The sequence below is a fragment of the Stenella coeruleoalba genome (assembly GCF_951394435.1).
Source record: "Stenella coeruleoalba genome assembly, chromosome: 7".
In the NCBI taxonomy this organism is placed as follows: domain Eukaryota; kingdom Metazoa; phylum Chordata; class Mammalia; order Artiodactyla; family Delphinidae; genus Stenella; species Stenella coeruleoalba.
Window position 1 is genome coordinate 76,810,821 of NC_137153.1, and position 17,177 is coordinate 76,827,997.

A 17,177-nucleotide genomic window follows, 5' to 3' on the forward strand; every position below is an offset into this window, starting at 1 on the left:
ATTTCTGCTATTTGCTAATTTTGTGACCTTAGTCTGTGTCTCAGGTTGCTTAGGCAGAAAATGAGAGTGTTGGATTAGATGACGTGGTAAACATTCCTAGTGTACATTTCTAGAGTATCTTTCACTGCTGTGAATTTGTGAGCCATGATAAAATATGATATAATTCAGGCTACTTTTATTAAATTATTCTTTGAAGCTATTTGACCACTTATTAGGGTTTTAATCTTATATTTAGAAGTACCACACCTTGACCCATGGATTCTTTTTAGTATGACACAATTTCAATTTTGCAATGTCGTTCATTTTTACAGTTTTTGAGCTGAAACCTTCCGACAAAAAATGAAAAAATATCAGTATTTACATATATTGATCTATTTAGTATTTATTGTACTATGTGAATTTCCTTTTTTTTCTTGAGATGCTAGTGGACTATATATCTCAATATTCCTCTCCAAGGAACACATTCATATGAACTCAGAATACATATCAAAATTCTAGAAGTAAAAATCTTTCATAGAAAGATACTTTGTTTTGCTCAAATGCTATGTCACTTCAATGAAAATGGAGTTACTTTTCTCACAGTTAGTAAGCAACAATAGAAAGAAGTATAAGTAATCTTATTTTTCCTACATGATCGTTCTAGGAATAGTTATTAATGCCAAATTACTATTCATTTCTATATATGAAAATCGTAACAAACACCAAACTTCCAATGTTTATTGAATGTTTATTCTGCTCCAAAAATACCTACCACATTATGATTATTCTAATTATTATTGCTGTAAGGCACATCTTTTTCTTATCAAATGCCAGTTATGTAAATTCCATTTATTTAATAATCCCTTCTTCCCCACTAATTTCCAGTGTTTCCGCAATTGTACATAAAGTTCTCATTAAACTTGAGTTTAGAGCTGAGTTTTTAAAAGTTTATTCCCCAGTATTATCAGTACATTGATGAAGAAATTGACAGAAATAATCGAATACTGTTTCCAAGTTCATACAGTTTATAAGTAGACCAAGAATGATTAGAAAACACAGTTGGGGCTTCCCTGGTGGCGCAGTGGTTGAGAGTCCGCCTGCCGATGCAGGGGACACAGGTTCGTGCCCCGGTCCGGGAGGATCCCACATGCCACGGAGCGGCTGGGCCCGTGAGCCATGGCCGCTGAGCCTGTGCTCCGCAATGGGAGAGGCCACAACAGTGAGAGGCCTGCGTACTGCAAAAAACAAAACAAAACAAAACACAGTTGGAGCTTAAATTATCCTTAAGTGTCACCATTCAAACATGCATGCACAAAAAAGATACTGTCAGAATAGAGTTGCTACTATCTTGTTGGACATAAGTGAGAGGGCCAATGTACAATGAAAGTGCAGAATTGTTGTGGAGCAAATAGCTGATGGAAAAACACCTTCATTCCTTTTAAGTCAGTGGGTAGTTACAGCTTCTACATCACCAAAGACTGGGGTTGGGAAGGGATATAGACTTAGTACAGTTCGTTTCTATTTTGTTCATTATAGTGAAGAGAGTAATGAGACAAGCATAGTCAGCTTTGGTCTTAGTCGAGAATACAGACATAGAATTTCTTGTGAAAAAGTTGAATATTTAATGAAAAAGGGACAGAGCATAGGCCACGGGTTAAAGGCTGATAGAGTCTTAAAATCAGCTTTATTTGCTAGGTACGTTTCACAGACCCCTTGTGCTCAGAAAGCTGATTGTCAATGCACAGTATATGCAGTGTATCACATACTGAGCTAATGGTACTGACAGGATGGGAAGTAATTGGCCTCTTATAAATTATAGGACAAACTTATGATTTGCCATTCCAGAAGGAGAGGCCTATGAGGATCATGCCAGGTGCACATCATAGATCAGTGTCAATATTCATGATTTCACCTATGAGTAAACCTATTTCACTTTTCTGTACATCCAATAAATTGTATATCTAGACAGAAGATTTATCCACCATTAGGTAATGATGGCTGGTACAGAAGTAATTTTTCTCTATATTTTCTTTAGGGAAGCTTGCTACCTTTCCAGTAACAAAGATCAAGAAAAAATGTTGGAAGCATACATTTAATATGTTGGGTATTGCTTCACTCAAATCTCATCACATTTTAGATTAGTAGAAAAAATGAAGGGAACATTATTATGAGATGGAAAAGCAAATGAGACTTATTCCTATGTTTTTCTTTGTCCCCTTTAAGGGATTTATGCCCCACTAGTTTGGGATATTTTTCTTTCTATATTTGCAACCATCTGCTGTCACTTTCTCATTTCAGGTTGCTACTTCATTTTATATTTTGAGAGGCAATAAACTCATTCATCTACTTCTTTCAGCCTTATTTCATAATCCATAGTGTAGAAGAACTATCTTCTAGATTGGTTCAAAGAATTTGGAGGGCCTAAGATATATTTCCTGTTCCCCATGTTTCCATTTTTAAGTCCATATTTACAGTCCAGTGAGCCTTATCTCCTTCAACTAGTTATTGTATCTCGAAACAAGTAAGATCTTATTTTAGTGTTGTGTATAGCTAAAATGGTACCCATATAAAATAATTAAGTGGATGACATTGCTGTCATCATTCACCAGTTTTTCATTTTAAAGCTCCCTAAATAATTTGAGAGAAGGCATGAATTTTTTAAATGCTGCTCAAGGGTGATTCATTATTGTAGGTACACCCATACATGGGAGAATTTATAATATGGTTATGTAGTGTGAAGTTTGATCATATGTTTTGTTTAAGTCTGATAATTATTTTTTAAATCAATTAAGTGACTTTTTTATTTTAATGTGAATGCTCTCTCAGGAGTTTACCCCACAAAAAAAATTCCTATAGCAATTCATTCAAGAGTAAGAAAAAAGGAAAATATTATATTCCTAGAGGGTATACCAAAATTTTCTTTAGGTCTCCGACATGGACTTGTGTAGACAGAAATCGTCATTGTTGTTGACAATGTTGTGACTTGTAGAGTTTGTCCTGCCCGACACCTATAGACTGAATGTTTGTGTCCCCCCCAAAATTCATATGTTGAAACCTAATCCCCAGTGTGATGATATCTGGAGGGAGAGTTTGGGAGGTGAATAGATCATGAGGTTGGAGCCTTCAAGAGTGGAAAAAGTCTCCAGTGACTTGCCCCTTCTGCTCTGTGAGGAAACAGTGAAAAAATGGCCATCTGTGAAGCAGGAAGCGGGCTCACACTGTATGCAGAATCTGCTAGTACCTTGATCACAAGTTCGTTTTCACCCATGAAGAAGCAAATTTTGCCCTTTGTGGGGGCAATACTGCTTCCTTTGAGAATACATGATTTACTCTTTTCACTGAAAGCTGTTGTTATTTACAAGTAGAAAATCTTGCATAAATTATGATAGTACAGAGAAGTGATAGGATTGAGGTGTATATTCAGAAGAAGGGAGAGAAGAATCAATTGTTTACTGACCATCCACCAATTTGCCAAACACCATGCTAGGTATTTTGCATGTATTATTTAATTAAATCTCCCAAAAAGCCTGCTAAGTAAGCTGCACTATTCAGCTCAAATGATCCATTTTCTCCTATAATTCCTGGCTCTGTTATTATTGACTAAATATGATTTTCCTTTTTTTTAACATCTTTATTGTAGTATAGTTGCTTTACAATGGTGTGTTAGTTTCTGCTTTATAACAAACTGAATCAGTTGTACATATGTTCCCATACCTCTTCCCTCTTGTGTCTCCCTCCCTCCCACCCTCCCTATCCCACCCCTCCAGGCGGTCACAAAGCACCGAGCTGATCTCCCTGTGCTATGCGGCTGCTTCCCACTAGCCATCTACCTTACGTTTGGTAGTGTATATATGTCCATGCCTCTCTCTTGCTTTGTCACACCTTACCCTTCCCCCTCCCCATATCCTTAAGTCCATTCTCTAGTAGGTCTGTATCTTTATTCCTGTCTTACCCCTAGGTTCTTCATGACAGTTTTTTTTTTTTTTTGATTTCCATATATATGTGTTAGCATACGATATTTGTCTCTCTCTGACAAACTTCACTCTGTATGACAGACTCTAGGTCTATCCACCTCATTACAAAGAGCTCAATTTCATTTCTTTTTATGGCTGAGTAATATTCCATTGTATATATGTGCCACATCTTCTTTATCCATTCCTCCGATGATGGACACTTAGGTTGTTTCCATCTCCGGGCTATTGTAAATAGAGCTGCAATGAACATTTTGGTACATGACTCTTTTTGAATTATGGTTTTCTCAGGGTATATGCCCAGTAGTGGGATTGCTGGGTCATATGGTAGTTCTATTTTTAGTTTTGTAAGGAACCTCCATACTGTTCTCCATAGTGGCTGTATCAATTTACATTCCCACCAACAGTGCAAAAGGGTTCCCTTTTCTCCACACCCTCTCCAGCATTTATTGTTTCTAGATTTTTTGATGATGGCCATTCTGACTGGTGTGAGATATCTCATTGTAGTTTTGATTTGCATTTCTCTAATGATTAGTGATGTTGAGCATTCTTTCATGTGTTTGTGGGCAGTCTGTATATCTTCTTTGGAGAAATGTCTATTTAGGTCTTCTGCCCATTTTTGGATTAGGTTGTTTGTTTTTTTCTTACTGAGCTGCATGAGCTGCTTATAAATTTTGGAGATTAATCCTTTGTCAGTTGCTTCATTTGCAAATATTTTCTCCCATTCTGAGGGTTGTCTTTTGGTCTTGTTTATGGTTTCCTTTGCTGTGCAAAAGCTTTGAAGTTTCATTAGGTCCCATTTGTTTATTTTTTGTTTTTATTTCCATTTCTCTAGGAGTTGGGTCAAAAAGGATCTTGCTGTGATTTATGTCATAGAGTGTCCTGCCTATGTTTTCCTCTAAGAGTTTGATAGTTTCTGGCCTTACATTTGGGTCTTTAATCCATTTTGAGCTTATTTTTGTGTATGGTGTTATGGAGTGATCTAATCTCATACTTTTACATGTACCTGTCCAGTTTTCCCAGCACCACTTATTGAAGAGACTGTCCTTTCTCCACTGTACATTCCTGCCTCCTTTACCAAAGATAAGGTGACCATATGTGCATGGGTTTATCTCTGGGCTTTCTATCCTGTTCCATCGATCTATCTTTCTGTTTTTGTGCCAGTACCATACTGTCTTGGTTACTGTAGCTTTGTAGTATAGTCTAAAGTCAGGGAGCCTGATTCCTCCAGCTCCGTTTTTCTTTCTCAAGATTGCTTTGGCTATTTGGGGTCTTTTGTGTTTCCATACAAATTGTGAAATTTTTTGCTCTAGTTCTGTGAAAAATGCCAGTGGTAGTTTGATAGGGATTGCATTGAATCTGTAGATTGCTTTGGGTAGTAGAGTCATTTTCACAGTGCTGATTCTTCCAATCCAAGAACATGGTATATCCCTCCATCTATTTGTATCATCTTTAATTTCTTTCATCAGTGTCTTATAATTTTCTGCATACAGGTCTTTTGTCTCCTAAGGTAGGTTTATTCCTAGATATTTTATTCTATTTGTTGCAATGGTAAATGGGAGTGTTTTCTTGATTTCACGTTCAGATTTTTCATCATTAGTGTATAGGAATGCCAGAGATTTCTGTGCATTAATTTTGTATCCTGCAGCTTTACCAACTTCATTGATTAGCTCTAGTAGTTTTCTGGTAGCATCTTTAGGATTCTCTATGTATAGTATCATGTCATCTGCATGTCATGATACATGTCATCTGCAAACTGATTTGATCTGATTTTTTTGATTTCTTTCCTTCTAACTTTGGGGTTTCTTTGTTCTTCTTTCTCTAATTGCTTTAGGTGCAAGATTAGGTTGTTTATTCGAGATGTTTCCTGTTTCTTAAGGTGGGCTTGTATTGCTATAAAGTTCCCTCTTAGAACTGCTTTTGCTGCATCCCATAGGTTTTGGGTCGTCGTGTCTCCATTGTCATTTGTTTCTAGGTATTTTTTGATTTCCTCTTTGATTTCTTCAGTGATCACTTCCTTATTAAGTAGTGTACTATTTAGCCTCCATGTGTTTGTATTTTTTACAGGGCCTCTCCTGTAATTGATATCTAGTCTCATAGCGTTGTGGTCGGAAAAAATACTTGATACAATTTCAATTTTATTAAATTTACCAGGGCTTGAGTTGTGACCCAAGATATGATCCTGCAGAATGTTCCATGAGCACTAGAGAAAAATGTGTATTCTGTTGTTTTTGGATGGAATGTCCTATAAATATCAATTAAGTCCATCTTGTTTAATGTATCATTTAAAGCTTGTGTTTTCTTATTTATTTTCATTTTGGATGATCTGTCCATTGGTGAAAGTGGGGTGTTAAAGTCTCCTACTATGAATGTGTTACTGTCGATTTCCCCTTTTATGGCTGTTAGTATTTGCCTTATGTATTGAGGTGCTTCTATGTTGGGTGCATAAATATTTACAGTTGTTATATCTTCTTGGATCGATTCCTTGATCATTATGTAGTGTCCTTCTTTGTCTCTTCTAATAGTCTTTACTTTAAAGTCTATTTTGTCTGATATGAGAATTGCTACTTCAGCTTTCTTTTGGTTTCCATTTACATGAAATATCTTTTTCCATCCCCTCACTTTCAGTCTGTATGTGTCTCTAGGTCTGAAGTGGGTCTCTTGTAGACAGCAGATATATGGGTCTTGTTTTTGTATCCATTCAGCCAACCTGTGTCTTTTGGTGGGAGCATTTAGTCCATTCACATAAGGTAATTATCGATATGTATGTTCCTATTCCCATTTTCTCAATTGTTTTGGGTTCGTTATTGTAGGTCTTTTCCTTCTCTTGTGTTTCTTGCCAAGAGAATTTCCTTTAGCAGTTGTTGTAGAGCTGGTTTGGTGGTGCTGAACTCTCTCAGCTTTTGCTTGTGTGTAAAGGTTTTAATTTCTCCATCAAATCTGAATGAGATCCTTGCTGGGTAGAGTAGTCTTGGCTGCAGGTTTTTCTCCTTCATCACTTTAAATATGTCCTGCCAGTCCCTTCTGGCTTGTAGAGTTTCTGCTGAAAGATCAGCTGTTAACCTTATGGGGATTCCCTTGTGTGTTATTTTTCCCTTGCTGCTTTTAATATGTTTTCTCTGTATTTAATTTTTGACAGTTTGATTAATATGTGTCTTGGCGTATTTCTCCTTGGATTTATCCTGTATGGGACTCTGTGCTTCCTGGACTTGATTAAGTATTTCCTTTCCCATATTAGGGAAGTTTTCAACTATAATGTCTTCAAATATTTTCTCAGTTCCTTTCTTTTTCTCTTCTTCTACTGGAACCCCTATAATTCGAATGTTGGTGTGTTTAATGTTGTCCCAGAGGTCTCTGAGACTGTCCTCAGTTCTTTTCATTCTTTTTTCTTTATTCTGCTCTGCAGTAGTTATTTCCACTATGTTATCTTCCAGGTCACTTATCCGTTCTTCTGCCTCAGTTATTCTGCTATTGATCCCATCTACAGTGTTTTTCATTTATTGTGTTGTTCATCATTGTTTGTTTCATCTTTAGTTCTTCTACATCCTTGTTAAATGTTTCTTGCATTTTGTCTATTCTATTTCCAAGATTTTGGATCATCTTTACTATCATTATTCTGAATCCTTTTTCAGGTAGACTGCCTATTTCCTCTTCATTTGTTAGGTCTGGTGGGTTTTTATCTTGCTCCTTCATCTGCTGTGTGTTTTTCTGTCTTCTCATTTTGCTTATCTTACTGTGTTTGGGGTCTCCTTTTTGCAGTCTGCAGGTTCGTAGTTCCCGTTGTTTTTGGTGTCTGTCCCCAGTGGTTAAGGCTGGTTCAGTGGGTTGTGTAGGCTTCCTGGTGGAGGGGACTAGTGCCTGTGTACGGGTAGATGAGGCTGGATCTTGTGTTTCTGGTGGGCAGGTCCACGTCTGGTGGTGTGTTTTGGGCTGTCTGTGGACTTATTATGATTTTAGGCAGCCTCTCTGCTAATGGGTGGGGTTGTTTTCCTGTCTTGCTAGTTGTTTGGCATACGATGTTCAGCACTGTAGCTTGCTGGTCGTTGAGTGAAGCTGGGTGCTGGTGTTGAGATGGAGACCTCTGGGAGATTTTTGCCGTTTGATATTACATGGAGCTGGGAGGTCTCTTGTGGACCAGTGTACTGAAGTTGGCTCTCCCACCTCAGAGGCACAGCACTGACTCCTGGCTGCAGCACCAAGAGCCTTTCATCCACACGGCTCAGTATAAAAGGGAGAAAAAGTAGAAAGAACGAATTAGTAGAACAAGAAAGAAAGAAGGGACGAAGGGAGCGAGGGAGTAAGGAAGGAAGCAAGGAGGGAAGGAAGGAAAAAAAGAAAGATAAAATAAAATATAAAGTCATTAAAATAAAAAAGTAATTATTAAGAGAAAAAGAAAAAAAACGGATGGATAGAACCCTAGGACAAATGGTGGAAGCAAAGCTATACAGACAAAATGTCACACAGAAGCATACACACTCACAAAAAGAGGAAAAGGGGAAAAAATCATAAATCTTGCTCTCAATGTCCATCTCCTCAATATGGGATGATTCGTTGTATATTCATATATTCCACAGATACAGGGTAAATCAAGTTGATTGTGGAGCTTTAATCCACTGCTTCTGAGGCTGCTGGGAGAGATTTCCCTTTCTCTTCTTTGTTCTTATAGGTCCCAGGGGCTCAGCTTTGGATTTGGCCCTGCCTCTGCGTGTAGGTCGCCTGAGGGCGTCTGTTCTTTGCTCAGACAGGATGAGGTTCACGGAGCAGCTGATTCGGGGGCTCTGGCTCACTCAGCCCGGGGGTGAGGGAGGGGTACGGAGTGCGGGCAGAGGCCGGCGTGACGTTGCACCAGCCTGAGGCACGCTGTGCGTTGTCCCGTGGTTGTTGTCCCTGGATCCCGGGACCCTGTGAGTGGCGGGCTGCACAGGCTCCCCAGAAGGGGGGTGTGGGTAGTGACCTGTGCTTGCGCACAGGCTTCTTGGTGGTAGCAGTAGCAGCTTTAGCGTCTAATGCCCGTCTCTGGGGTCCACGCTGTTAGCTGCGGCTCGCTCCTGTTTCTGGAGCTCCTTTAAGCACAGTTCTTAATCCCCTCTCCTCGCGCACCAGGAAACAAAGAGGGAAGAAAATGTCTCTTGCCTCTTCGGCAGGTCCAGACTTTTCCCCGGACTCCCTCCCTGCTAGTTGTGGCGCAGTAGCCCCCTGCAGGCTGTGTTCACGCCGCCAACCCCAGTTCTCTCCCTGGGGTCCGAACGAAGCCCGAGCCTTGGCTCCCAGCCACTGCCCGCCCCAGCGGGTGAGCAGACAAGCCTCTCAGGCTGGTGAGTGCCAGTCGGCCCCAATCCTCTTTGTGGGAATCTCCCCGCTTTGCCCCCCGCACTTATGTTGCTGTGCTCTTCTTCGCGGCTCTGAAGCTTTCCCCCTCCACAACCCGCAGTCTTTGCCTGCGAAGGGGCTTCCTAGTGTGTGGAAACCTTTCCTCCTTCACAGCTCCCTCCCACTGGTGCAGGTCCTGTCCCTATCCTTTTGTCTCTGTTTATTCTTTTTTCTTTTTCCCTACCTAGGTACGTGGGGGGGGTTTCTTGCCTTTAGGGAGGTTTGAGGTCTTCTGCCAGCGTTCAGTAGGTTCTCTGCAGGAGTTGCTCCACGTGTATATTTCTGGTGTATCTGTGGGGAGGAAGGCAATCTCCGTGTCCTACTCCTCCGCCATCTTCCCGGAAGCTCCTGATTTTCCTTTTAACATCTCAATATCATCTTGAGCAGTGATTTTATATATGCTAGTGTACTTTAGGGACAATGCGGGGCCTAGAACAAACCTTTGTTCCTTTAAACTACTGACAATTCATGTTTATCTTAAGTATATCTATGGGGTTTAAATTATAGTTTTTTGTGAAAAAGATGAATTCTACTTCTTTAGCAAATTTTAAAAGCTGCTGTTATGGTATAATTCTTCTTCACCTGATTTTACAGATGAAAATCTGAATCTCTGAGAGGTTAGATCTCTTGCCTCTGGCTACATATTAATTTAGTTGCACAGTGGAAGTAGAGTCCAACTTCTTATCTAGGAGACAAATTAATCTACAGAAAGAGAGCTTATATTTGCCTCAAGGCATTTTGTTAACTCTATTTAGATCTTATGTTAATTGTTTATTAAATAGATAATGTCTTTGTACTTTGATTACAAAAAATCATTTAAGTTATCTTCTATACTCTTTTAAAAACTAATATTTAGTTCTTATTCCAAACTGAAATATATTACTTGATTCAGTTTGGTGAGGAAAAGTCACCCAGCTAATGACAGTGTTTTGAGTAGCACATAATGTAAATGAACCATCATTTTGATCTCTTTACAACACAGTAGTATTTTTTCAAAATATCATTGCTAAAATTAAGTGATGAGTGAAATTACTTTTATTATATTTCATATATGTCCATTTTGTCATGTATATTTTAGGTATAGGGTCTTAGATTATCATTTTATATTTGCTAGAATCTGGCTTCTATGTGAACTGGTTTCTTTTTGTAAGATCATGTGGAATGAAAGTATCAGTGAGATTTACATTTTATTTTTAGATGTCCATAATTAATAATGTGAGGTATACTTTTAAAATAGCATTTCAAATGCAGTGATATAGTGTTTTCTGAGGACATGAGCTTAATAGCACGAAAAGTAAGAATTAACGAGTTGAATGAATTGTTGGTTTATGAGAAGGGCGAATAAAAATGGATTTCTTCATTTTTGTGTTCCCCTTTACTTCTCTGTCTGCCTAAATCCCCCACCTTACAACTCACAAATATAAGTTATCACTCCCTCCTCTGGGTGCTGGGAAGAGCATTTTACTTCTTCTCTTTTATGGCACATATATCTTTCTCCCTTGTTCTATAGTTGTCTCTGTACTTGTTTTATCTCCCCTACTAGATTATCAACCCTCAAAAAATAGAGCCTGCAACTGCTTCATTTTTCTGTTTCCTCTTTCTCTCATGACTATGGCATGTGGCCCAAGATTTGATGAATTAATGGATGTTTGCAGGCTCAGAGAGACCGTGGTTTCCTTCATTTTTTGGCCTTCTGTTGCTTTCATAATAGAGGATGGCACCTTCCACTTCCCTCATTTTTCTCCATGCAGTTAGGTTGAGAGAATGAAAGGATTCCATTTTAACCCAATATTCTGCCAATGCTGCTAAGAAGGATACCAATTAATTCTAATTATAGTGGCAGCTTTTAGGATGTTGCCTCTTCTTTATTAAGATTATAACCAGCAACTCAATGCACATAGGTCACCATGTAGCTGTCAGATGGCAGCAACTTCCAATCAATGTCCATCTGGATTGGATTCAACCTGGTGACCTAGAGGTGAGGATTAATCCCTTGACTTACCACTTCCTCAAGAAAAGAACGTTTGTTTTCTTCCTGACTCAGGCATTTATGATTGCTTTTAAAACCCCCTTCGTGTCCACATGTTTGAGAAGTGAAATTTCATATACAAATGTTTACTTTGATTTCATAAAGGTTTAGAGGCATATAATGTATATTTTCTTTTACAGAGCCTATCTTAGTAGGCAGGGAGAAAAATTATGCATTGTATTATGTGCTGATCCAAATGCAAATATTTTAAGGTGGAATTACAAGATGTGTCAAAGTATTTTAAAGTGCTAAAGAAATAGAATCAAATATTTTCACAATGAAATACAGTCTCTCTGGGGGTCTCTTTCAGTAACTGTTTTTTTTTTTTTTTTCCTGGTACGCGGGCCTCTCACTGCTGTGGCCTCTCCTGTTGTGGAGCACAGGCCCAGCGGCCATGGCTCACAGGCCCAGCCGCTCCGCGGCACGTGGGATCCTCCTGGACCAGGGCACGAACCCGTGTCCCCTGCCTCGGCAGGCGGACTATCAACCACTGTGCCACCAGGGAAGCCCTCAGTAACTGTTTTAAATCAGGAAAATATGAGTAGAATACATGGGGTGATGTTGAGCAAAAATGGATAATCTTGGTAACTATTCTGTTTGACTCTTTTGTTGAAAACAGAATGGAACACAAAGTTACAGTTTTAACTGTTAATGAGATTACACTTTATTATAAAAATGCAACTACTTTCTAACTTTGCACAGCACATATAAAGATAGAAGATTCCTAATATTTCTAGCATACACTCATAAATGTCTTTAAGGGATTTTCCTAAAGCATGCTTTGTCTGTGCAGTAACATATATACCTCCCTGGCTACAGGAAATTCAAACTATAAAAATGTCTCAGATCCCTCCATTGGAACAACATATGTAATGCTAGCATCCACCTGCCTCTACTAGGACTCGTAAGTTTCATCACTCTAACCAGAGTCTAAATTCCAGCCACAAAAGAGACTGGCAGGATTATGGAGCAGGAAAGCCTGGTGTTGAGAAGTCTGAGGCAGATTAATGAGTTCTGAGACAGATATACTCCCTATGGAGACCCAAAACTTTGGGGGTAAATTCCCTAGTTTCACAGATACAAACTCAGTGGATCTAGGAAATAGGGATAATGTCTTGATATTAAAAAATAAGAATTTTTAAAAAACATACTGTTAAGAAATTAGTACTGTATTTATGGTACATCTTAGCTGTCTTCAAATAACAAGACTTGTTTCATTCACATCCTTCTCAAACCACTGGTTTCCCTTGAAGCTATGGTGCCTTTTTTGGGGATTGCAGTAAATATATCAGATAAATGAGGAAAAAACATTAAGTATCAAGAGTTTAAAGATATTTCTGCATGTTAAGTTATTTGATACATTTACTATAATCACAGTCAGGGCACTACTTGTTGTTCCTGTTGTTGTTTGCTTATTTGTTTTTTTTTGTTTTTTTGCTTATTTGTTTTTAATATGAAGCTTGATAAAATGACATATCATTTCATGTAGAAGAATACACAGAAAATCTTGAGAAAGAACCATGTAAATGAGTAGTTGCCCTTATTAGATATTTGACACAATTTAAAGATATGAGTTAAAAGAATATGATACTGGTATAGAGATAGTAAGATAGATTAAAAGAATAGAAGATAGAGTTAAGAAACCCATAGAAATGTCATTTCAAATCAATGGGGAAAAATGAATTATTCAATACATATTATTAATACAAATGTCCCTATAGCCGCTAAAGAAAAAAAAAAATTAGTTGACTATTGGGGGGTAGATAATTCAGTTCTCTACCTCCCTCTTTATGTTAAAGATTAGGTTAACTCCAAAAATGAAATCATAAAAATGCAAGAGGAGAATATGAATGGATGTGTTCTTAATCCTGAGTCCAGGATGGGATAACGATGCCATGAAATTCAGAATCTAAACTTAAAAAAATTTAACTACATGCAAATTAAAACCACAGTTGAATAATGAAGACAGAATTCAAAGAAAAAAATGGGAAAGATATTCACAAAGTAAAAGACTAGAAAGCAAATATTTTCTATATCAAGAGCTCTAAGCCATCAATAAGAAAAGACCCCAGAGAGCTGGGTAAAAACATCATGAGGAGATTCAGAAAAGAAAAAAAAAAACAGTCATACAATAGTATGTGTAGTCCCATATAAAATTAGTTAAATCAAATGTTTGCCCACCAGTTATTTCAAGGGAAGCAAAATTTTATGTGAAAGTTTCCTAAGTTTAATATTGACTCAATTTTTAAAACTTGTGCTGCTCAAACAAATTTGGCCTCTGGGCCATGAGTCTGAGAGTGTTATTAGGCATGATGGAGAATGGACTATCTCCTTTTTCAGATATCTAAGAAAGTCTGCTACACAGCATCAAACAACCTCTGCAGAACTGGGGAAGGAACAATTCATGAGACTGTTACCTTCTACCAGTTACTTTCTTCAGGCTGATGTTGAGCAGCGCTGTATGTATATGTGTGGAATTATTCCACAATTAATGGTAATACAGAATTTTCTGGGAAGCTTGAGATTAGAACATTTAACATACTGGTCAGAGAGGAATATTGGGTAAATACTAAAGGTAATTAATAAATAATCTAAAGTTAATCATTATAAGACCATTAAATAAATCCTGGTATAGTCATAGAGCAGCTAAAGAGACACTGATTAGCTTTTAACTTAGACTACAACATGTATATTTAAAACATTTTGGGATAACCACTAAAAAGAGGCAAACAAGTGTATAACTTGCAAACCAATGGAAGGTAAATGAAAGGGAATTTACAAAAAATAATAATCCACAAAAAGCAGAAAAAGAGAAAATAATTTGTCAGTTGAAAACAATATTTTAAAACTACATCCAAATATATGTTATTTTAATAATATTAACAACTAAACTAGAAATGGACAGTGTACAAATATATTTGGATTTTAAGCATATTTTATTTTCAGACTAGTCATAAATTATACAAAAATATGAGAGTAGGGCTTCCCTGGTGGCGCAGTGGTTGAGAGTCCGCCTGCTGATGCAGGGGACACGGGTTCATGCCCCGGTCTGGGAAGATCCCACATGCCGTGGAGCGGCTGGGCCCGTGAGCCATGGCCGCTGAGCCTGTGCTCTGCAACGGGAGAGGCCACAAGAGTGAGAGGCCCATGTACCGCAAAAAAAAAAAAAAAAAAAACAAGAAAAAACCATACATACATAAATATATATATATATGAGAGTAATTGTGTTGGAATAGAAAGAACTGAAATTACTTGAATTAAAAACCAGCTATGCCATTTTCCCTCAAACTATGTGTCTTTAGGCATATTTCCTTACCTTTCAGAGTCTGCTCTTCCCCACATGTATATACCAGATAATATATACTTCACAGGAGTTTTGTGATGATTGTTTACAGTGAATGCAATGTAGCTAGCATGGTGCCTCATCCATATAGGATAAGAATACATTTTAAAAATTATGACTGAAGTTTACTCTTGGTGTGTAAAAACCCAAATTAATGACTAATAGGGCTGTCCAATTTTTAGATAATGTCCTTAGTTCTTTTTTGGGGCATATCATGCATTTTCAAATATTGACTTTATTTTTATAATAGGAGAAAAGGTTAATACTACTTGGGTGAATATGAGATTTATTATCTTTAGCAATTAAACTCACAAGATTCTTTGCTATTGATGTCATTTCTTAAAAATAATTAAGGTGATAAAACACCCATTTGGATGTACTAGTAATAAGTTGGGAGGGTTAGATATATAGTTGGGCTGGGGTTAGGGGGTTTTATCTCATTTCATGTATATTATAATACCTAGCATATTTTGATATGGAATGAATATTAATAATGAGAGCAGTAATAATTTCAATTTAGCTTTCTATGTAGCATACAGATGTAGCAGAAATTTCTGCTGAACTTTTTCTCCTAATGCAAATTCTGAGTATTACAATTTATTTCTGCTATTGACTAAATCTACATTCTCTAGCAAATTATTTAATACATTTGTACCTATGATTCCATCTATAAAATGGGGGTAATAATACAGACCTAGTTAAATATTTAGTTCTTCAGAATGCTGAGATGCTTCAAGTTCAGGCTTTTATTAAACGTATTTATAAGATTTTGTACAATATGACGTACCAATTATACATGGCATTACACTGGACATAGAGGATAAAACATAAAATGAATTCAAAATATCTGAATAGTAGCAGGTTAGCAACAGAGGTGTAAGTTACTTAATATAATAGAGGGATTATTCAAAGATGCTAGGTGTGACCATCTAAATGATCAATTTAAATGTGAAAAAATTATCTCAAGACTGTTAGTCTCTCCTTGTTATAGTTTATAACTATAAACTATATAGTTTATAGTTTATATAGTTAAACTGTAAACTATAAACTTATATAGCAGTGAGAGGCCTGCATACTGCAAAAAAAATACTTTATGCAAAAATAAAGTGTCTGCCATGGTTTAAAAAGCACAGTATAATTAATAAAAATAATAAGAGGTTTTTTTTAAAATGAAAATGAAGTAAAATAAAAATTGAATTAGTATCTGATATACATCTGTTAGGCACTTTAGACATATTGATTATCCTTAGAAGAAATGCTATGAAGTAGGAATTAATAATTTAAATAACTAAAGTAATTTGCCCAAATCACATAAACAGTGATGAAATCCACATTTTTCGGTCTTTGTGAATCCACAGTGTAGGCTTCTTTTTTTTTTTTTTGCGGTACGCAGGCCTCTCACTGTTGTGGCCTCTTCAGTTGTGGAGCACAGGCTCCGGACGCGCAGGCTCAGCGGCCATGGCTCACGGGCCCAGCTGCTCCGCGGCATGTGGGATCTTCCCAGACCGGGGCACGAACCCATGTCCCCTGCATCAGCAGGCGTACTCTCAACCACTGCGCCACCAGGGAAGCCCTAGGCTTCTTTTTATAATTCTCTTCAAATAATTAATACCCTTTTACTTCTGTTATTTTATCTAATATATATAATTACTGATCTAGTATCTCTCTCTCCATTTCTCTATCTTTTTGATAGACATTCTTTTTCTCACAGCACAACTTTCACAATATTCCCAGCCTCCTGCAGCCTTTCTACTGGTAATTCTTCATAGGCTCTTTTTTTTTTTCCTTTGCATGTGTGGTAGATACAGCTAGTTGTGTCCCAACATCCATTCTCTTCTTTTTCTTTAATAATAGAACCTCAAATTTTAGCTTAACACATGGTCACCAAAGACTTCCTTTTCCCAGCTTCCCTTGCAGTATTTGTGCTTATGATTACATTCTGATTTACGAAAGAAGGCAAAAAAATCATGTGGCATTTTTCTTAAACTTACCAAAAGAGAAAGCATATGTTCTCTTTGCCTTCATCTGTTTTGCCATCATATGTGCTGTGAAATAGATGCTGCATCTTGGACCAATACAGCAGAGGCCACAAATCATGGAGTAACAGGATAGAAGGAACCTGGGTTCCTGACAAGGAGAGTGCCGTCATCACCACTGGCAGGGCCAGCTACATAATTTGTGAGGTCCTGTACAGAATGAAAATGTGGGTTCCATGTTAAAAAAGCAAGAAAAACATCACTAAAAGTACTAAACTATGTTTTTTCTTTTCTTCCTCAGTCTGCCTTTAGACTTTCCATAATGTTTTTATTTGCTATTCAATATCACTCCAAGTAAAGAAAAAAAAGTTAAAATATTAACGTGAATTTTAACATTCATCTTTGTATTGTTCACAATGCCAGTTTTAAATGATAATATAAGAGCATTTCACTTGTGTGCATTATTAATGAAATTACACAATTTGTATTGCATATCTTGTATATGCTTA

General features: G+C 37.4%; 1 protein-coding gene across 2 annotated transcripts in view; it reads right to left on the reverse strand.

Moving 5' to 3' along the window:
* Positions 1 to 867: 867 nt before the first annotated feature.
* Positions 868 to 17,177, reverse strand: part of LOC307189672 (uncharacterized protein) — a 568,050-nt gene continuing 551,740 nt past the window's right edge. The window contains exons 15-16 of one of the 2 annotated variants that reach the window (XM_079928006.1): positions 16,684 to 16,878; positions 868 to 1,214 (exon numbers count right to left, since the gene is read on the reverse strand). In XM_079928006.1, coding sequence (XP_079784132.1) covers positions 16,786 to 16,878 — 93 coding nt within the window. In that variant the 3' untranslated portion in view covers positions 868 to 1,214; positions 16,684 to 16,785. Of the gene's footprint in view, positions 1,215 to 8,738; positions 9,612 to 16,683; positions 16,879 to 17,177 lie in introns of those variants that run through there. The other variant, XM_079928007.1, reaches the window with a different exon arrangement.